The sequence below is a fragment of the Salvelinus namaycush genome, chromosome 8 (genome assembly GCF_016432855.1).
Source record: "Salvelinus namaycush isolate Seneca chromosome 8, SaNama_1.0, whole genome shotgun sequence".
Lineage (NCBI taxonomy): Eukaryota > Metazoa > Chordata > Actinopteri > Salmoniformes > Salmonidae > Salvelinus > Salvelinus namaycush.
Window position 1 is genome coordinate 3,068,513 of NC_052314.1, and position 21,569 is coordinate 3,090,081.

The window sequence follows — 21,569 nt, forward strand, 5'->3', positions numbered from 1 at the left end:
TAACCCATGGCTGCACCCCTGCCAAGTCTTGTGAAATCCATAGATTAGGACCTAACTAATTAATTTCATTTAACCGATATCCTTATATGAACTTTAACTCAGTAAAATCGTAGCAATAGTTGTATGTGGCAGTTATTTTTGTTCAGTATGTTAGACCCCAATATATTGGCTATGTCATATATTCCCCACTATATGTTAGCAGTCCATACAGTTTGAAGTGTGGTGTATAGGGATTTGGCACCCGGCTGAAATGTTATGAGAACCTGTACTGGCCCCTCTGTACTGATCTCTCCCCTTTTTTTTCTCTCTCTCTTTCCTTATCTCCAGTTGTGACGGGAGCCACAGACTGAATCGGGAAAGTCTATGCAGAGAAGGTGAGTTTCATGCATGGGCCCATTATTTCATTTCCTCTATAGAAAAACGCAGGAGAGCAGTGGTTCCCAGGCTACTACTCAGTTCCACACACACGCACAGAGTTCCATGTTGAGTTGGAGAACCCTTGTCATTAGGCCATGTGTTTTAGAGTAGTAGTAAAAACCCAGACGTGGTAGTTGGCCGGCCCATGCGACAGGTCTCTCTCTCCCAGGCAAGACGTGGTAGTCGGCCGGCCCATGCGGCAGGTCTCTCTCTCCCAGGCAAGACGTGGTAGTCGGCCGGCCCATGCGACAGGTCTCTCTCTCCCAGGCAAGACGTGGTAGTCGGCCGGCCCATGCGACAGGTCTCTCTCTCCCAGGCAAGACGTGGTAGTTGGCCGGCCCATGCGACAGGTCTCTCTCTCCCAGGCAAGACGTGGTAGTTGGCCCATGCGACAGCTCTCTCCAGTCAAGACGTAGTAGTTGGCCCATGCGACAGCTCTCTCCAGTCAAGACGTGGTAGTTGGCCCATGCGACAGTGTAGCTTGATTCCTATTGAGTCTCCCATTCAAGACCAGTCGAGTTCCCTGGTTCAGTAACTGGGGTGATGGTGTTCAGTAACTGGGGTGATGGTGTTCAGTATACTGGGGTGATGGTGTTCAGTATACTGGGGTGATGGTGTTCAGTATACTGGGGTGATGGTGTTCAGTATACTGGGGTGATTGTGTTCAGTATACTGGGGTGATGGTGTTCAGTATACTGGGGTGATGGTGTTCAGTATACTGGGGTGATGGTGTTCAGTATACTGGGGTGATGGTGTTCAGTATACTGCGTCTTCTCGCCCCTCCTTCTCAGCTCGCTGGAAAAGGGTTTGCAATGATGCTCATCAGTCGCTCCCAGGACAAGCTGGATGACGTCGCCAGGCAGCTTGGTAAGTGTGTGTTTGTGTGTGCACCTCTTTCTGACTGATTGTCTGGCAGTCATCCCAATGCTAATGGATGGATCACTAGTCACTTTAATAACGTCACTTTAATAATGTTTACATATCTTGCATTACTCATCTCATGTGTATATACTCTATTTTATACCATCTCCTGCATCTTGCCTATGCCGCTCGGTCATTGCACATCCATATATTTATATGTACATATTCTTATTCCATCCCTTTAGGTGTGTGTGTATTAGTAGTTGGTGAATTGTTAGATATTACTGCACTGTCTGAACTAGAAGCACAAGCACTTCACTACACTCGCAATAACTATCTGCCAACCATGTGTATGTAACCAAGAACATTTGATTTGGAGTATAGTGTGTGTGCGTGCACCAGGTCTGCTGACGTGTAAGATGGAGGCCACTTTAAAAAGCTTCCCCAGCCTTTACTAAAGGCTAGCCTGTACATCATTACAGGAACTGTATATGACATGGGGATACACACTCCTGTCTGTGGAAGCCCTCTGTGGAAGCCCTTCAGATGGCTGTCGTCATGGAAAGCTGTCGGGTTGAGGGCACAGTGTGTGGGAAGATGAAGATGTCTGCGTATGCAGGCCTGCGTTGTACACTACATGTCCAAAAGTATGTGGACACCCCTTCAAATTAGAGAGACAGCTGTTTCAGCCACACTCATCGCTGACAGGTGTATAGAATCGAGCACACAGCCATGTAATCGCCATACACAAACATCGGCAGTGGAATGGCCCGTACTGAAGAGCTCAGTGACTTTCAACATGGCACCATCATAGGATGCCCTGCTAGAGCTTCCCCGGTCAACTAAGTGCTGTTATTGAAGTGGGAATGTCTAGGAGCAACAACAGCTCAGCCGCAAAGTGGTAGACCAAACAAGCTCACCGAACGGCACCGGCGAGTGCTGTAGTGCGTAAAAAATTGTCTCTTCGGTTGCCACACTCACTACCGAGTTCCAAACTGCCTCTGGAAGCAACATCGGCACAATAATTGTTCGTCGGGTGATTCATGAAATGGGTTTCCATGGCTGAGCAGCCACACAAAAGCCTAAGATCACCATGTGCAATGCCAAGCGTCAGCTGAATTGGTGTAAAGCTCGCCGCCGTTGGACTTGTGAGCAGTGGAAACGTGTTCTCTGGAGTGATGAATCACGCTTCACCATCTTGCATTCCGACGGACTAATCTGGGTTTAGCGGATGCCAGGAGAACACTACCTTCCCGACTGCATAGTGCCAACTGTAAAGTTTGGTGGAGGAGGAACAATGGTCTGCGGCTGTTTTTCCATGGTTCGAGCTAGGCCCCTTAGTTCCAGTGAAGGGAAATCTTAACGCTACAGCATACAATGACATTCTAGACAGCCCTTTCCTGTTACAATCATGACAATGCCTCTGCACAAAGCGAGGTCCATACAGAAATGGTTTGTCGATCGGTGTGGAAGAACTTGACTGGCCTGCACAGAGCCCTGACCTCAACCCCATCGAACACCTTTGGGATGAATTGAAACGCCGCCTGCGAGCCAGACCTAATCACCAAACATCAGTGCCCGACCTCACTAATGCTCTTGTGACTGAAATGGAAGCAAGTCCCCGCAGCAATGTTCCAACATGTAGTGGAAAGTCTTCCCAGAAGAATGGAGGCTGTTTCAGCAGCAAAGGAGGGACCCAACTCCATATCAGTGCCCGTGATTTTGGAATGAGATGTTTGCCGAGCAGGTGTCCACATGCGTTTGGCCATGTAGGGTATCTCTCCAAGGCTTTTACTAAAATGTCACCCCTTATCCAGCAGTGGTGACTCCTGGCTGTGTTCACAAATATCCCTCTCTGTGACTGGCACATCCCCCTGAATTTTTCTCTCGTATCTTACCGGGGCGCACATCAGACAAACGAGTATTCTACATTCTAATTGCAGCAAGCGTGTTAAAGGAGAAGAGGGAAAGGAGTTTTTTTCCGTTGTCTGTTTGTATACATCGCCCATTCCTGTTTGAGTAGGGAAAGTTGTGTATTTTCATACTGCTGATTTTTTTTTTTTTTTTTTTTTCAATTTAATTTTTGTTGTTGAAAGAGGGATCGATCACCTGTTGGATGGGACATGGAAGGGGCTTAGTGCAGTCAGTGAATGGGCTCACTGATGATAATGTATGAATGTGAGGTGTGAGTATGTAAGCCATAGGAAGTGGAGACTACTTGATGGGCGTGTTTTCTTTTCAGGTTGTCTCTACATTAGAACGCAAAGTTAACTTTGCTGCCTCCTGTCTGCACCTAAACTATAACTGATTAGGAAAGCATTGAAACACAGCCAGACAACCATATAAATCTCTCCTCGAATATGTACTGCTCTCTTCACGCTCATCATTAATGGAATGTTGTATTAATGTCCCACCGTTAACCCAACTGTGTTTTCCTCCTTTTTACAGAGGAGCAATACAAGGTGGAGACCAGGACCATCGCTGTGGACTTTGGTCTGTCGGATATCTACCCCAAGATCGAGGCTGGACAGGCAGGCCTGGAGATCGGAGTGTTGGGTAGATGTTCCTTTTGTCTGGTCGTCCTCGCTCTGTATACCACCACATTCTCATCTGTTTCACAAAATATCCTCACAAACCACATACTGACATTGGTCTCATAATCTACACAGATAAACGACTCTCGCGCACACACACACTTTTGACATTTGCACGTTTTGTTTGTTGTACCGAGTTAAACGTGTTTTTATTTTATTAATTTTTTTACATTTCCCAGCAACACAGACGGACACTATGGTGGCATGCATGTTAACACTTTTGTTTAACAACACATGCCGCTGGTCTATGGACTGTCGGGTCGCTGGTCCATGGACTGTCGGGTCGTGCCGCTGGTCAATGGACTGTCGGGTCGTGCCGCTGGTCTATGGACTGTCGGGTTGTGCCGCTGGTCCATGGACTGTCGGGTTGTGCCGCTGGTCCATGGACTGTCGGGTCGTGCCGCTGGTCTATGGACTGTCGGGTCGTGCCGCTGGTCAATGGACTGTCGGGTCGTGCCGCTGGTCTATGGACTGTCGGGTTGTGCCGCTGGTCCATGGACTGTCGGGTTGTGCCGCTGGTCCATGGACTGTCGGGTCGTGCAGCTGGTCTATGGACTGTCGGGTCGTGCCGCTGGTCTATGGACTGTCGGGTCGTGCCGCTGGTCTATGGACTGTCGGGTCGTGCCGCTGGTCCATGGACTGTCGGGTCGTGCCGCTGGTCCATGGACTGTCGGGTCGTGCCGCTGGTCCATGGACTGTCGGGTCGTGCCGCTGGTCTATGGACTGTCGGGTCGTGCCGCTGGTCCATGGACTGTCGGGTCGTGCCTCTGGTCTATGGACTGTCGGGTCGCTGGTCCATGGACTGTCGGGTCGTGCCGCTGGTCTATGGACTGTCGGGTCGTGCCGCTGGTCTATGGACTGTCGTGCCGCTGGTCTATGGACTGTCGGGTCGTGCCGCTGGTCTATGGACTGTCGGGTCGTGCCGCTGGTCTATGGACTGTCGGGTCGTGCCGCTGGTCTATGGACTGTCGGGTCGTGCCGCTGGTCTATGGACTGTCGGGTCGTGCCGCCGGTCTATGGACTGTCGGGTCGTGCCGCCGGTCTATGGACTGTCGGGTCGTGCCGCTGGTCCATGGACTGTCGGGTCGTGCCGCTGGTCCATGGACTGTCGGGTCGTGCCGCTGGTCCATGGACTGTCGGGTCGTGCCGCTGGTCCATGGACTGTCGGGTCGTGCCTCTGGTCTATGGACTGTCGGGTCGCTGGTCCATGGACTGTCGGGTCGTGCCGCTGGTCCATGGACTGTCGGGTCGTGCCGCTGGTCTATGGACTGTCGGGTCGTGCCGCTGGTCTATGGACTGTCGGGTCGTGCCGCTGGTCTATGGACTGTCGGGTCGTGCCGCTGGTCCATGGACTGTCGGGTCGTGCCGCTGGTCCATGGACTGTCGGGTCGTGCCGCTGGTCTATGGACTGTCGGGTCGTGCCGCTGGTCCATGGACTGTCGGGTCGTGCCGCTGGTCCATGGACTGTCGGGTCGTGCCGCTGGTCCATGGACTGTCGGGTCGTGCCGCTGGTCCATGGACTGTCGGGTCGTGCCGCTGGTCCATGGACTGTCGGGTCGTGCCGCTGGTCTATGGACTGTCGGGTCGTGCCGCTGGTCCATGGACTGTCGGGTCGTGCCGCTGGTCCATGGACTGTCGGGTCGTGCCGCTGGTCCATGGACTGTACTTTGACACTTTAGAAAATAAGATGCAGTCAGTCCTGAGTTCTAACCCTGGAGTTGTGACCCTAAAACAGTAGAAGTGTTACTATTCTCAGTGTGGTCATTCAGAATTAACCGCCTACTAGTATGCCTTAGGAAGTACCTACAGAGTTTATTCGTTTTCAGATGTTACTCTCCGTCAGTCCACATTCTTGCTGTGTGACAGTGTCACTTTCAGACAAGACCATTGTTCTTTGTGTGAGAGCCCATAAGTACATGCGCTGCTTGGCTTGCTCTTCCAGTTTAAGGTGTGGTTGTGTGCCCTTTTTATGAACGCCTTGCTCTCATAAGGTCCTGCTGCCCCCTGGTGGCTTTCAAGAGTAACAGCAGCACCGTTTTTAATTTCCTTATTGCCAATAACTGTGGTCTCGTCTGCTTTTAAATAAAATAATTATTCAACAGTGAACAATGTTGGAATCTCCTATCCCTACCCTGAGTACTTCCTGCATATTCCTGACCTGGACAACGTGAGTATTTAAAAAATATATTTAAAAAATGTGAGTGAAGCATGGGCTCACCATCAGTTAGACTGACACCAGTCACCTTCAGGGAGACTGACACCTTTTGAAACCAGTTGAGTTCCAGGAGGTTCCTAGCGTTACTTTAGCTGTAGAAAAATTTACTAAGACTGTTCGCATTTGGAATGATTTAAAGATGCAATCTGGGATCTTAAGCACAACAAATTCGTAACATATCACACTATTTGCAAAATTCGTGACACACATAATAAATGACGTAGTACAGAATTGGATGACGTAGTACACAGCTGGGACCTGTTTTGGCTCTTCAGAACCACTTTCAAAACTGTTTGAGAGGAGAGTTTTAACACTTAAACTAAATGTTTTTTCTTCTACATTATAGTTCATCACCAACGTGATCAATGTCAACATGACCTCTTGTTTGCCAGGTAAGAGTTCTCTCGTTTCTGGAGCAGTTCTATGAGTGTATATGTATACCATAGATTTATCATCTAGTATATTTTTTATCAGTGACGCTGTGCACTTTGTCTCTGAGGCCAAGTTCAGGGTTTTCAGTGGTAAGACAACGTATTGACGACACACTGGTATCACTGGCACAGACGGCATGTAGATGGGCGTCCATCTTTCTCTCTTCCTCGTCACCCCCCCCCCCCCCCCTCTTTCCTCTCCTCCTTCACTGTTGCTGCTGTGCTACCTGCAGGTTCCCAGAGCATCGGTGAACTACACCAAACTGTCAGTGTTCACCCATAGACTACCCTTTCTTACCCTTCCTCTCTCTTTCCCTCTCGCCCTGCCTCTCACGTGGCTGAAATGTACCAGTGTGCCATACATCTCCCATAATGCCACTGGGGTAAATCTGTAGTGGGATCTAAAGTTCATCACTGGTCCTGTATAACTTTAAATGACAGTGTTTTTAGAGACAACTGTCTTGTCCAATCGAAATTAGAATTTTGTCTGGAAATTGAATATTTGCATCAAGTGTGATCTGTAGTAGTGTCCCACGTGTTATATTTATTTAATACTCTATATGCTGCAGCCACTGATTGCTGGCCTGTTCTGTCAGATCGTTGACCTGTTGCTCAGGAGTTGACCGTTCTTTCCCTTTTCAGATGACCCGTCTCGTCCTGCCCAGAATGGTTCAGAGGTGAGTTGGTTTCCTTTTTATAAGTGCTGTTGCCACATTTCATAAAGGAACGTTCATTCAGTTTTCATTTGCGTTAGTTCCAAACCAAGTAGTCTGAGGCAGTTCTTTTATAAGGGGTTTTACGTCTCAGTCAAATTCTTGTCATGCTCAGCCACATGACAATGCCGTGCTTCACCGTAAAACTACAAATTCTAAATAAAATCCTTTGTCAACCTGAGTGGTAGATTTTTTTTTTTTTTCTTCGCCCACCCCCTTCTAATGCCAGTGTGGGTCCCAGTGCGTTGAGCGATCATTCCACTACTTGTCACTCTTAATTCCATAAAGAGTTGGCAAGAGGGCAGAAACGAGCTGTGGCACTCAGGCTATTCCGATGCTGGAACCTACACCAGAAAAGCCTAAATGTGCTCTATTAGAAGGACCATGATATGAAGACGGGCTTGATGTGTTTAGAACAGGGGACCAACAGAGTGTTATCCAGAGGATACACTAATACACAGCTCCTCCTCCTCCCAGCTGCGCCGCCGCCTCCCCCTTCTCCCAGCTCCCCCGCCTCCCAGCTGCGCCTCCCCTCCTTCTTTCTAGCCCTCTCTTTCTTTGTTCCCCATTCTGACCAGCTGCTTTTCAATTCACACAGTGCGCCCTCAGATTGGCTCGGACGAATCACATGGGATCTCTGAGCCAATGGAAAGGTGAGGGGCCAACCAACCCCATGTTCACTACATCACTGCAGCAACAGGGGCGCAAACTACGTCAGCAAGCGGCTGCCATGGCAACCCACACAGTGACTTTGATTACTGTGTGTGGCAGTTTACAGTGGAACTAGTCTGCTTGTACTCTGACAAACAGACCACGCCACCTTCCAGCGCGCCATAGCAGAACAAGAGAAAAGTCCTCTCATCCCCCTTTTTTTGTTTTGTGTGTTTCAGGTCCAAAGGTGTGGTCCTCAACATCTCCTCTGCCAGTGGCATGTACCCTGTCCCACTCCTCACTGTATACTCCTCTTCCAAGGCAAGGGCCACTCATAGACCTCTATATACAGACACGCACCACCCGCAGACCGACAGATACAACACACGTGCACACGTGTTTATAAAATGTTCCATAGTAGGATTTGTTACATATAGCGAAGCCTTTTGGTTCTCCAGCTGTAGTTCAGTAGGGGGCGCTCTCTCTCATATTCAAAGGGATTTATTGGCATGGGGAAACTTATGTTTACAAAGCAAATGATAAACGATCAGTAAACATTACTCAGTTTTAAAAGAATATAGACATTTCAAATGCTATATTATTGGCTATGTACAGTGTTAAAGTATGAAAGGGAAAATAAATATAGATATAGGTTGTATTTACAATGTTTGTGCTCCTCTGGTTAGCCTTTTGTCATGGCAACGGGCCACAAATCTTACTACTGTGATGTCACACTGTGGTGTTTTGCCTAACAGATATGGGAGTTTATCAATGTTTTGAATTGTTTTCCAATTCTTTATGGGCTTGTGTTCTCTGTGGGGAAATATGTGTCTCTATTGTGGTCATACATTTGGCAGGTTAGGAGGTGTAGCTCAGTTTGTACCTCATTTTGTTTTGGCAGTGGACACATAGGCAGACCTGGCTCTCGAAGACAGCGAGGCTAAGTTCAGTCTGTAGACAGTCAAGGATTTTCTTTATTTGGGGTCAGGTATTCTGCCACTGTACTCTCTGTTTAGGGACAGATAGCATTCCAATTTGCTCTGCTTTTTTGGTTGATACTTTCCAGTGTCAAGTGTTTTTAGTTTTTTTTCAAAAGTTGGTTTGGTCTAAATGTGTTTCTGTCCTGGGACTCTGTGGTGTGTGTTTGGGAACAGAGCCCCAGAACCAGCTGGCTGAGGGGACTCTTCTCTAGGTTCATCTCTCTGTAGGTGAGGATTTTGTGGTGGAATGTGTGTGTGTATCAAATCAAGTTTATTTTAATTTTATATAGCCCTTCGTACATCAGCTAATATCTCGAAGTGCTGTACAGAAACCCAGCCTAAAACCCCAAACAGCAAGCAATGCAGGTGTAGAAGCACGGTGGCTAGGAAAAACTCCCTAGAAAGGCCAAAACCTAGGAAGAAACCTAGAGAGGAACCAGGCTATGAGGGGTGGCCAGTCCTCTTCTGGCTGTGCCGGGTGGAGATTATAACAGAACATGGCCAAGATGTTCAAAATGTTCATAAATGACAAGCATGGTCAAATAATAATCAGGAATAAATGTCAGTTGGCTTTTCATAGCCGATCATTAAGAGTTGAAAACAGCAGGTCTGGGACAGGTAGGGGTTCCATAACCGCAGACAGAACAGTTGAAACTGGAACAGCAGCAAGGCCAGGTGGACTGGGGACAGCAAGGAGTCATCATGCCCGGTAGTCCTGACGTATGGTCCTAGGGCTCAGGTCCTCCGAGAGAGAGAAAGAGAGAAGGAGAGAATTAGAGAGAGCATACTTAAATTCACACAGGACACCGGATAAGACAGGAGAAGTACTCCAGATATAACCAACTGACCCTAGCCCCCCGACACAAACTACTGCAGCATAAATACTGGAGGCTGAGACAGGAGGGGTCAGGAGACACTATCACTTCCTTTTAGGTGGTTGTAGAATTGAACAGCTCTTTTGGGGGATGTAGATAACTAGCGGGTATCGTCCTAAATTCTGCTCTGCATGCATTGTTTGGTTTGCGTTGTACACAAAGTATATTTTTGCAGAATTCTGCTTGCAGAGTATCAATTGGGTGTTTGTCCCATTTTGTGAATTCTTGGTTGGTGAGTGGACCTGTTCATTAACTGATTTGAAGTATTATTTTAAGTTAAATGTTTTTTGTCACATCCTAATTGGGATGTTGCGTTTCATGTTCCGTTTGATGGCATAGAAGGTCTGTACATGATGATAATGATAATATCTCTTGGTACCTTTTAGGCTTTTGTGGACTTCTTCTATCGTGGACTTCAGGAGGAGTACAAGGCCAAGGGAATCATTGTCCAGGTAGGAACTCTCTTCCTGTTTACCTGGGCCACTTTCAGCAGGACACCACGTTGGCCAACGTTCAGGTACAATTGTGTTATGTAGAACAAACATGCCTCTCTAGCAGGTAGGATAAGGGATCACCTCAGCTCTCTTCATGGCATTTCTATCTGCAACGTTTGCACAACGTTCTACAACGTTTGCATACAAAACATGACCCCGTTCGCTACTTATTTTCGTCTGACTTATTCTCCGTACAGTTCTACAAAGCTAGCTATGGTTACACCGTACAGTTCTACAAAGCTAGCTATGGTTACACCGTACAGTTCTACAAAGCTAGCTATGGCTACACGGTACAGTTCTACAAAGCTATGGCTACACCGTACAGTTCCACAAAGCTAGCTATGGCTACACCGTACAGTTCTACAAAGCTAGCTATGGTTACACTGTACAGTTCTACAAAGCTATGGCTACACCGTACAGTTCCACAAAGCTAGCTATGGCTACACCGTACAGTTCTACAAAGCTAGCTATGGCTACACCGTACAGTTCTACAAATCTAGCTATGGCTGCACCGTACAGTTCTACAAAGCTAGCTATGGCTACACCGTACAGTTCTTCAAAACTTGCTATGGTTACACTGTACAGTTCCACAAAGCTAGCTATGATTACACCGTACAGTTCCACAAAGCTAGCTATGGTTACACCGTACAGTTCCACAAAGCTAGCTATGGTTGCACCGTATAGTTCTACAAAGCTAGCTATGGCTGCACCGTACAGTTCTACAAAGCTAGCTATGGCTGCACCGTACAGTTCTTCAAAGCTAGCTATGGCTGCACCGTACAGTTCCACAAAGCTAGCTATGGCTGCACCGTACAGTTCCACAAAGCTAGCTATGGCTGCACCGTACAGTTCCACAAAGCTAGCTATGGCTGCACCGTACAGTTCCACAAAGCTAGCTATGGCTGCACCGTACAGTTCCACAAAGCTAGCTATGGCTGCACCGTACAGTTCCACAAAGCTAGCTATGGCTGCACCGTACAGTTCCACAAAGCTAGCTATGGCTGCACCGTACAGTTCCACAAAGCTAGCTATGGCTGCACCGTACAGTTCCACAAAGCTAGCTATGGCTGCACCGTACAGTTCCACAAAGCTAGCTATGGCTGCACCGTACAGTTCCACAAAGCTAGCTATGGCTGCACCGTACAGTTCCACAAAGCTAGCTATGGTTGCACCGTGCAGTTCTACAAAGCTAGCTATGGCTACACCGTACAGTTCTACAAAGCTAGCTATGGCTGCACCGTACAGTTCTACAAAGCTAGCTATGGCTACACCGTACAGTTCCACATAGCTAGCTATGGTTACACCGTACAGTTTTACAAAGCTATGGCTACACCGTACAGTTCTACAAAGCTAGCTGTGGCTACACCGTACAGTTCTACAAAGCTATGGCTACACCGTACAGTTCCACAAAGCTAGCTGTGGCTACACCGTACAGTTCCACAAAGCTAGCTGTGGCTACACCGTACAGTTCTACAAAGCTAGCTGTGGCTACACCGTACAGTTCTACAAAGCTATGGCTACACCGTACAGTTCCACAAAGCTAGCTATGGTTACACCGTACAGTTCCACAAAGCTAGCTATGGTTACACCGTACAGTTCCACAAAGCTAGCTATGGTTACACCGTACAGTTCCACAAAGCTAGCTATGGCTGCACCGTACAGTTCCACAAAGCTAGCTATGGCTACACCGTACAGTTCCACAAAGCTAGCTGTGGCTACACCGTACAGTTCTACAAAGCTAGCTGTGGCTACACCGTACAGTTCTACAAAGCTATGGCTACACCGTACAGTTCCACAAAGCTAGCTATGGTTACACCGTACAGTTCCACAAAGCTAGCTATGGTTACACCGTACAGTTCCACAAAGCTAGCTATGGTTACACCGTACAGTTCCACAAAGCTAGCTATGGCTGCACCGTACAGTTCCACAAAGCTAGCTATGGTTGCACCGTACAGTTCCACAAAGCTAGCTATGGCTGCACCGTACAGTTCTACAAAGCTAGCTATGGCTGCACCGTACAGTTCTACAAAGCTAGCTATGGCTACACCGTACAGTTCCACATAGCTAGCTATGGTTACACCGTACAGTTTTACAAAGCTATGGCTACACCGTACAGTTCTACAAAGCTAGCTGTGGCTACACCGTACAGTTCTACAAAGCTATGGCTACACCGTACAGTTCCACAAAGCTAGCTGTGGCTACACCGTACAGTTCTACAAAGCTAGCTGTGGCTACACCGTACAGTTCTACAAAGCTATGGCTACACCGTACAGTTCCACAAAGCTAGCTATGGTTACACCGTACAGTTCCACAAAGCTAGCTATGGTTACACCGTACAGTTCCACAAAGCTAGCTATGGTTGCACCGTACGGTTCTACAAAGCTAGCTATGGCTGCACCGTACAGTTCTACAAAGCTAGCTATGGCTGCACCGTACAGTTCTACAAAGCTAGCTATGGCTACACCGTACAGTTCCTCAAAGCTAGCTATGGCTGCACCGTACAGTTCCACAAAGCTAGCTATGGCTGCACCGTACAGTTCCACAAAGCTAGCTATGGCTGCACCGTACAGTTCCACAAAGCTAGCTATGGCTGCACCGTACAGTTCCACAAAGCTAGCTATGGCTGCACCGTACAGTTCCACAAAGCTAGCTATGGCTGCACCGTACAGTTCCACAAAGCTAGCTATGGCTGCACCGTACAGTTCCACAAAGCTAGCTATGGCTGCACCGTACAGTTCCACAAAGCTAGCTATGGCTGCACCGTACAGTTCCACAAAGCTAGCTATGGCTGCACCGTACAGTTCCACAAAGCTAGCTATGGCTGCACCGTGCAGTTCTACAAAGCTAGCTATGGCTACACCGTACAGTTCTACAAAGCTAGCTATGGCTGCACCGTACAGTTCTACAAAGCTAGCTATGGCTACACCGTACAGTTCCACATAGCTAGCTATGGTTACACTGTACAGTTTTACAAAGCTATGGCTACACCGTACAGTTCTACAAAGCTAGCTGTGGCTGCACCGTACAGTTCTACAAAGCTATGGCTACACCGTACAGTTCCACAAAGCTAGCTGTAGTTACACCGTACAGTTCCACAAAGCTAGCTGTGGCTACACCGTACAGTTCCACAAAGCTAGCTGTGGCTACACCGTACAGTTCTACAAAGCTAGCTGTGGCTACACCGTACAGTTCTACAAAGCTAGCTGTGGCTACACCGTACAGTTCCACAAAGCTAGCTATGGTTACACCGTACAGTTCCACAAAGCTAGCTATGGTTACACTGTACAGTTCCACAAAGCTAGCTATGGTTACACCGTACAGTTCCACAAAGCTAGCTGTGGTTACACCGTACAGTTCCACAAGCTATGGCTACACCGTACAGTTCCACAAAGCTAGCTATGGTTACACCGTACAGTTCCACAAAGCTAGCTGTGGCTACACCGTACAGTTCCACAAAGCTAGCTATGGTTACACCGTACAGTTATACAAAGCTATGGCTACACCGTACAGTTCCACAAAGCTAGCTATGGTTACACCGTACAGTTCTACAAAGCTAGCTATGGCTGCACCGTACAGTTCTACAAAGCTAGCTATGGCTACACCGTACAGTTCCACATAGCTAGCTATGGTTACACCGTACAGTTTTACAAAGCTATGGCTACACCGTACAGTTCTAGAAAGCTAGCTGTGGCTACACCGTACAGTTCCACAAAGCTAGCTGTGGTTACACCGTACAGTTCCACAAAGCTAGCTGTGGTTACACCGTACAGTTCCACAAAGCTAGCTGTGGCTACACCGTACAGTTCCTCAAAGCTAGCTATGGCTGCACCGTACAGTTCCACAAAGCTAGCTATGGCTGCACCGTACAGTTCCACAAAGCTAGCTATGGCTGCACCGTACAGTTCCACAAAGCTAGCTATGGCTGCACCGTACAGTTCCACAAAGCTAGCTATGGCTGCACCGTACAGTTCCACAAAGCTAGCTATGGCTGCACCGTACAGTTCCACAAAGCTAGCTATGGCTGCACCGTACAGTTCCACAAAGCTAGCTATGGCTGCACCGTGCAGTTCTACAAAGCTAACTATGGCTACACCGTACAGTTCTACAAAGCTAGCTATGGCTGCACCGTACAGTTCTACAAAGCTAGCTATGGCTACACCGTACAGTTCCACATAGCTAGCTATGGTTACACTGTACAGTTTTACAAAGCTATGGCTACACCGTACAGTTCTACAAAGCTAGCTGTGGCTGCACCGTACAGTTCTACAAAGCTATGGCTACACCGTACAGTTCCACAAAGCTAGCTGTAGTTACACCGTACAGTTCCACAAAGCTAGCTGTGGCTACACCGTACAGTTCCACAAAGCTAGCTGTGGCTACACCGTACAGTTCTACAAAGCTAGCTGTGGCTACACCGTACAGTTCTACAAAGCTATGGCTACACCGTACAGTTCCACAAAGCTAGCTATGGTTACACCGTACAGTTCCACAAAGCTAGCTATGGTTACACTGTACAGTTCCACAAAGCTAGCTATGGTTACACCGTACAGTTCCACAAAGCTAGCTGTGGTTACACCGTACAGTTCCACAAGCTATGGCTACACCGTACAGTTCCACAAAGCTAGCTATGGTTACACCGTACAGTTCCACAAAGCTAGCTGTGGCTACACCGTACAGTTCCACAAAGCTAGCTATGGTTACACCGTACAGTTATACAAAGCTATGGCTACACCGTACAGTTCCACAAAGCTAGCTATGGTTACACCGTACAGTTCTACAAAGCTAGCTATGGCTGCACCATACAGTTCTACAAAGCTAGCTATGGCTACACCGTACAGTTCCACATAGCTAGCTATGGTTACACCGTACAGTTTTACAAAGCTATGGCTACACCGTACAGTTCTAGAAAGCTAGCTGTGGCTACACCGTACAGTTCCACAAAGCTAGCTGTGGTTACACCGTACAGTTCCACAAAGCTAGCTGTGGCTACACCGTACAGTTCCACAAAGCTAGCTGTGGTTACACCGTACAGTTCCACAAGCTATGGCTACACCGTACAGTTCCACAAAGCTAGCTATGGTTACACCGTACAGTTCCACAAAGCTAGCTGTGGCTACACCGTACAGTTCCACAAAGCTAGCTATGGTTACACCGTACAGTTATACAAAGCTATGGCTACACCGTACAGTTCCACAAAGCTAGCTATGGTTACACCGTACAGTTCCACAAAGCTAGCTATGGTTACACCGTACAGTTCCACAAAGCTAGCTGTGGTTACACCGTACAGTTCTACAAAGCTATGGCTACACCGTACAGTTCTACAAAGCTAGCTATGGCTACACCGTACAGCCCTGTAGTTCCACAAACCTCAATGTTTCCTAATCCTGGTCATACACTTGATTCAACTATTCTAAGTGTACCCCTTTGGGTTCCCAGGTCCCAGATTGGGAAACACTAACTCAACAGGTCTCAAGTCGTGTCTTTAACGTGGATACTGTTGCTGTATGTAGGTTGTTTAATTTTCAGCTAAACTTTCTCTCTCTTGCATCTTTTGTTTTCTAGAGTGTACTGCCCTTTGTGGCCACCAAGATGACCCGTATCAAGAAGCCCACCCTGGACAAGCCCACCCCCGAGCGCTATGTGGCCGCTGAGCTGACCACCATCGGACTGCAGGGCCAGACCAACGGCTACTTCCCCCACGCTGTCATGGTACGGACCGGCCCCCTCATCTCCCTTAGTTTTTCTTTTCTTTAAAAAGTTTTTTAAAACAACAAAAAAAGTATGTTTCTTGTTGGACAAGTCGAGGTAGTCCTTCCCCGTTTTCTTCTGTTTGGTGCAGAACGTTCTGAGCTGGTATGATCTGTTTGTCATGTAGAAGCATTCTGTTTCACGTCACTGAATAGTGAATGCACCCTCTGTGTACAGTGCATTCGTAAAGTATTCAGACCCCTTGACTTTTTCCACATTTTGTTAACCTCTCTGCGATCGTTCGGGACGCTAGCGTCCTACCTCGCCAACAGCCAGTGAAATTGCAGAGCGCCAAATTCAAAACAACAGAAATCCCATAATTAATATTCCTCAAACATACAAGTATCTTATAACATTTTAAAGGTAATCTTGTTGTTAATCCCACCACAGTGTCCGATTTCAAAAAGGCTTTACAGTGAAAGCACCACAAACGATTATGTTTCACAGAAAAACACAGCCATTTTTCCAGCCAAAGAGTGGAGTCACAAAAAGCAGAAATATAGATAAAATTAATCACTAACCTTTGATGATCTTCATCAGATGACACTCATAGGATTTCATGTTACATAATACATGTATGTTTTGTTTGATGAAGTTCATATTTATATCCAAAAACCTCAGTTTACATTGGCGCCATGTTCAGAAATGCCTCCAAAACATCCAGAGAAATTGCAGAGAGCCACATCAAATAACAGAAATACTCATAAACTTTGATGAAAGATACATGTTTTACATAGAATTAAAGATACACTTGTTCTTAATGCAACCGCTGTGTCAGATTTCAAAAAAGCTTTACGGCAAAAGCACAATATTCAATCATCTGAGTATAGCGTTCAGCCACAAAAGCAAGCCATACAGTTACCCGCCAAATTGTGGAGTCAACAAAAGTCAGAAATAGCATTATAAATTTTCACTTTGCTGATCTTCATCGGAATGCACTCCCAGGACTCCTACTTCCACAAGAAATGTTTGTTTGTTCGATTACGTCCATATTTATGTCCAAATACCTCCGTTTTGTTCACTATTCCAAAGGCACAATGCGCGAGTGCAAAATCCAGACAAAGTCAAGAGTTCCATTACAGTTTGTAGAAACATGTCAAACGATGTTTACAATCAATCCTTAGGGTCTTTTTATAATAAATCTTCAATAATATTCCAACCGGACAATAGCGTATTCATTAGAGGAAAAAGAAGGAACGGCGTGACTGCGCAGTAAACAACTCATTGGCCTCGGCCTAGTCCACTTGTTGAAACAGCTCTTATTCGACCCCCTTCCACAATATAAGCCTCAAACAACTTTCTAAAGACTGTTGACATCTGCTGGAAGTCTTGGGAAGTGCAATCTGGCCCCATAGACACAGCATATTGGATAGGCAATCACTTAAATGAAACTACAAACCTCAGATTTCCCACTTCCTGGTTTGATTTGTCTCAGGTTTTCGCCTGCCATATGAGTTCTGTTATACTCAAACATTATTTTAACAGTTTTGGAAACTTTTTAGAGTTTTCTATCCAAATCTACTACTTATATGCATATTATAGCTTCTGGGCCTGGGTAACAAGCAGTTTACTCTGGGCACCTTATTCATCCAAGCTACTCAATACTGCCCCCCTTTCCCAAAAGTTTTAAGTTGTCGCCTTATTCTAAAATGTATTTAAATGTTTTATTCTCATCCATCTACACACAATACCCCATAACGACAAAGGGAAAACACGTGTTAATTTGTTTTGTAAATTTATAAAAAATAAACCCATACCTTATTTACATAAGTTTTCAGACCCTTTGCTATGAGACTTTAAATTGAGCTCAGGTGCATCCTGTTTTCATTGATCATCCTTGAGATGTTTCTACAACTTGATTAGAGTCCACCTGTGGTAAATGCAATATATTGGACATGATTTGGAAAGGCCCACACCTGTCTATTTAAGGTCCCACAGTTGACAGTGCATGTCAGAGCAAAAACCAAGCCATGAGGTCGAACAAATTGTCTGTAGAGCTCCGAGACAGGATTGTTTCGAGGCACAGATCTGGGGAAGGGTACCAAAACCTTTCTGCAGCATTGAAGGTCCCCAAGAACACAGTGGCCTCCATCATTCTTAAATGGAAGAAGTTTGGAACCACCAAGACTCTTCCTAGAGCTGGCCACCTGGCCAAACTGAGCAATCAGGGGAGAAGGGCCTTGGTCAGGGAGGTGACCAAGAACCCAATGGTCACTCTGACAGAGCTCCAGAGTTCCTCTGTGGAGATGGGAGAAACTTTCAGAAGGACAACCATCTCTGCAGCACTTCACCAATCAGGCCTTTGTCGTAGTGGCCAGACAAAAGCCACACTTCAGTAAAAGGCACATGACCGCCCGCTTGGAGTGTGCCTAAAGGACTCTCAGACCATGATAAACAAGATTATCTGATGAAACCAAGATTGAACTCTCTGGCCTGAATGCCAAGCGTCACGTCTAGAGGAAACCTGGCACCATGCTTCACCGTCGGGATGGTGCCAGGTTTCCTCCAGACGTGACGCTTGGCATTCAGGCCAGAGTTCAATCTTGCATCTGGCTGTGGGGATGTTTTTCAGCGGCAGGGACTGGGAGACTAGTCAGGATTGAGGCAAAGATGAATTGGAGAAAAGTACAGAGATCCTTGCTGCTCCAGAGCGCTCAGGACCTCGGACTGGGATGAAGGGTCACCATCCAACAAGACAATGGCACACAGCCAAGACAACGCAGGAGTGGCTTCGGGACAAGTCTCTGAACGTCCTTGAGTGGGCCGGACTTGAACCCGATCAAACATCTCTGGAGAGGCCTGAAAATAGCTGTGCAGTGACTCTCTCCATCCAACCGGACAGATCTTGAGAGGAATGGGAGAATCCCCCCAAATACAGGTGTGCCAAGCTTGTAGCGTCATACCCAAGAATACTCAAGGCTGTAATTGCTGCCAAAGGTGCTTCATAGTACTGAGTAAAGAGTCTGAATACTTATATAAATGTGATATTTCATTTTTTTTTTTTAAATACTTTTGCATTATTGTCGAACCTGTTTTTAGCTTTGACATGGCGGGGGGAAACTATTTAAGCCATTTTAGAATAAGGCTGTAACGTAACTGGAGAAAGTCAAGGGGTCTGAATACTTTCCGACTGCACTGTATACACTGAGTGTACTAAACATTAAGAAACACCTTCTAATATTGAGTTGCACCCCCTCCACCTTTTGCCCTCAGAACAGCCTCAATTAATTGGGGCATGGACTCTACAAGGTGTTGAAAGCGTTTCACAGGGATGCTGGTCCATGTTGACTCCACTGCTTCCCACAGTTGTCAAGTTGGCTGAATGTTCTTTGGGTGGTGGACCATTCTTGATACACACGGGGAAACTGTTGAGCGTGAAAAACCCAGCAGCGTTGCAGTTCTGGACTCAAACCGGTGCGCCTGTCACCTACTACCATACCCCGACACTTAAATATTTTGTCTTGCCTATTCACCCTCTGAATGGCACATATACACAATCCATGTCTCAAGGCTTAACAATCCTTCTTTAACCTGCCTCCTCCCCTTCATCTACACTGATTTTTGAAGATTTAAGAGGTGACATCAATAAGGGATCATAACATTCACCTGGTCAGTCTGTCATGGAAAGAGCAGGCGTTCTTAATGTTTTGTATAGTATGTCCACACTGAGTGCTAACTAACCTCTTGCCACTGGGCTGGCTGACCACTACCCTGGTGGCTATTAACCTGGTCCTCTGTTGTCTTCAGGGCTGTCTCACCACTGTCCTGGTGCCCATTTAACCTGGTCTTCAGGGCTGGCTGATCACTGTCCTGGTGGCTATTAACCTGGTCCTCTGTTGACTTCAGGGCTGGCTGACCACTGTCCTGGTGCCTATTAACTTGGTCATCTACTTCGGGGCCAGGATGAACCGAGCCCAGCGCACCGGATACCTGAAGAGGAGGAAGCTAAGGGAACTGGCCAACCAGAGCAATGGGAAGAGTGACAGGCTGAAGAGCGAGTAAACGGAACTCTATAGCAACGAATGGAGAATAGAAGCTGACCATAGAACTACCATTCAACTACTCTGACTACCCTGGACTATGTCCGTTTTGATCAGGGTTCCCCAACCGTCTCCTCGCCCCCCCCCCCCCCCCCAGACGTTTCACATTTTTTAGTTTTAGCCATAAACTGACACACCTGATTCCATTAGCCAAATGATGACTAATGGTGTCAGGTGTGCCAGTTTAGGGTTAAAACAAGGTGAAATGTCTGGGGAAGCCTGATGAGAGGGTTGGGCAACACTACATTAGATAATGGTGTTGAATTTTCACTTGACTGTGTTTTTAATATTTTTGTGTGTGTCACTGAGTCCATATTGATGTAACTGTAGCAGGTCTCTCTGAATGAAGTGGTAACTGGCTAAAGTGGCTGGAACAAAATAAATGAAAGGAAAAGGTCTTTGTTCTCAGCACAGGGAATAGTTATTTTTCTATGTAACAAAAATAATTGGTGATAAGAATCTAAAATATATTTTATGTACGTAAAAGCAAGCTATATCTTCAGGCACTTTACGAAGTGTAGTTTACACGCTGTGGCTGAAAAGTGTACAAGTGATCAAATCTTAATTCCTCGTGTCCTTGATTCCTAATTTCCTTACCGACCTCTCTAAGCACATTGGAGGACAGGCTCGAAGGTCCCACCCCTCGGACCGCTTCCAATGAGCTTCGAGAGGGAGGAATCAAGGACCCGAATAGTCATAGTTGATGCCTTGTACACTTTTCAGACCTGGCCCATGTAAGGAGCTCTCTAGCCTCAGCTTGTCTTGTTTTGTCTTTAGCTGAGTTGTTGGCCTTTGTGTTTATTTCAGTTTCTGTGGATTTGTTTTGTTTCCTGGTTTCAGTTGTCCAATCGCAGTCTTGTAAGGTTGTTTTTATGGATTTGATGGAGAGAGAAAAAAGTACATTCTTTTCTCTCTTTCTCATCCAGTTCATGTTGGTTTTGGTCCAACAAGAGGAACTCTGGCACATTGAAGTCCTTGTATGGAGCTCTGAACGAGTGACAATAATAGTTGAAAAGCTGACAGTACACGCTGTTGGTTTACAGCTCATTTGCAGATACCAAAGTAATACAAGTATGTATTATATTGTGCAAGATTGCCTCGTCGTACAACAAGCACAACTATTTCTGACTGTGTTGGTCTGTGAGGGCCTTGGATCTCTGTATGCCTTGTCCTGACCAATGTTCAGACTTTAACCGTGGTGCCTTTCAGAAGAGTTTTCAGTGTGAAACTCCAAGTTCTTTTATTTTTTTATTATCAGGGATGTTGAGCAGTGAATTGCAATGAACAATCTCAACTTTTTTATGATTTTACAACTTAAAAAAATACTGTGCAATGTGCTCTGTAGTTTCACTCCGACCTTTTGTATGATTTCTGGATATTATTAATGAACATGTACTATGCTGTTTAAAAGGGATTCAAATGTTATTGCTCGTGTAAAAAAAATATATAAAACATTGTACTGGTATTTGGGGTATGTTTTCTCCGGTGTTCCTTTGTGGTAAGATTCATCCCAAATGGCACCCTGTTCCCCTAGTGCACTACTCAAAAGT

The 21,569-nt window shown here is 46.5% G+C and overlaps 1 protein-coding gene across 3 annotated transcripts; it reads left to right on the forward strand.

Annotated features, from left to right (window-relative positions):
- Positions 1 to 205: 205 nt before the first annotated feature.
- Positions 206 to 19,940, forward strand: LOC120052306 (very-long-chain 3-oxoacyl-CoA reductase-like). 3 transcript variants are annotated; one of them, XM_038999140.1, is made up of 10 exons: positions 206 to 374; positions 1,209 to 1,284; positions 3,727 to 3,834; positions 5,975 to 6,039; positions 6,434 to 6,479; positions 7,161 to 7,195; positions 8,122 to 8,203; positions 10,124 to 10,189; positions 15,794 to 15,940; positions 19,727 to 19,940. In XM_038999140.1, the coding sequence occupies exons 2-9, from the start codon at positions 1,230 to 1,232 to the stop codon at positions 15,880 to 15,882; spliced, it is 546 nt and encodes a 181-aa protein (XP_038855068.1). In that variant the 5' UTR covers positions 206 to 374; positions 1,209 to 1,229; the 3' UTR covers positions 15,883 to 15,940; positions 19,727 to 19,940. The 3 variants fall into 3 exon arrangements, with proteins under 3 accessions (XP_038855068.1, XP_038855066.1, XP_038855065.1); XM_038999138.1 differs by having other exon boundaries at positions 207 to 374; positions 19,826 to 19,932; XM_038999137.1 differs by lacking the exons at positions 206 to 374; positions 1,209 to 1,284; positions 7,161 to 7,195; ... (2 more) ...; positions 15,794 to 15,940; positions 19,727 to 19,940 and having other exon boundaries at positions 3,732 to 6,039; positions 6,434 to 6,467.
- Positions 19,941 to 21,569: the final 1,629 nt, after the last annotated feature.

Excerpts from the sequence above, each read along its gene's own strand:
- LOC120052306 (XM_038999137.1), top strand. The coding sequence starts at position 4,069 with ATGGTGGCATGCATGTTAACACTTTTGTTTAACAACACATGCCGCTGG.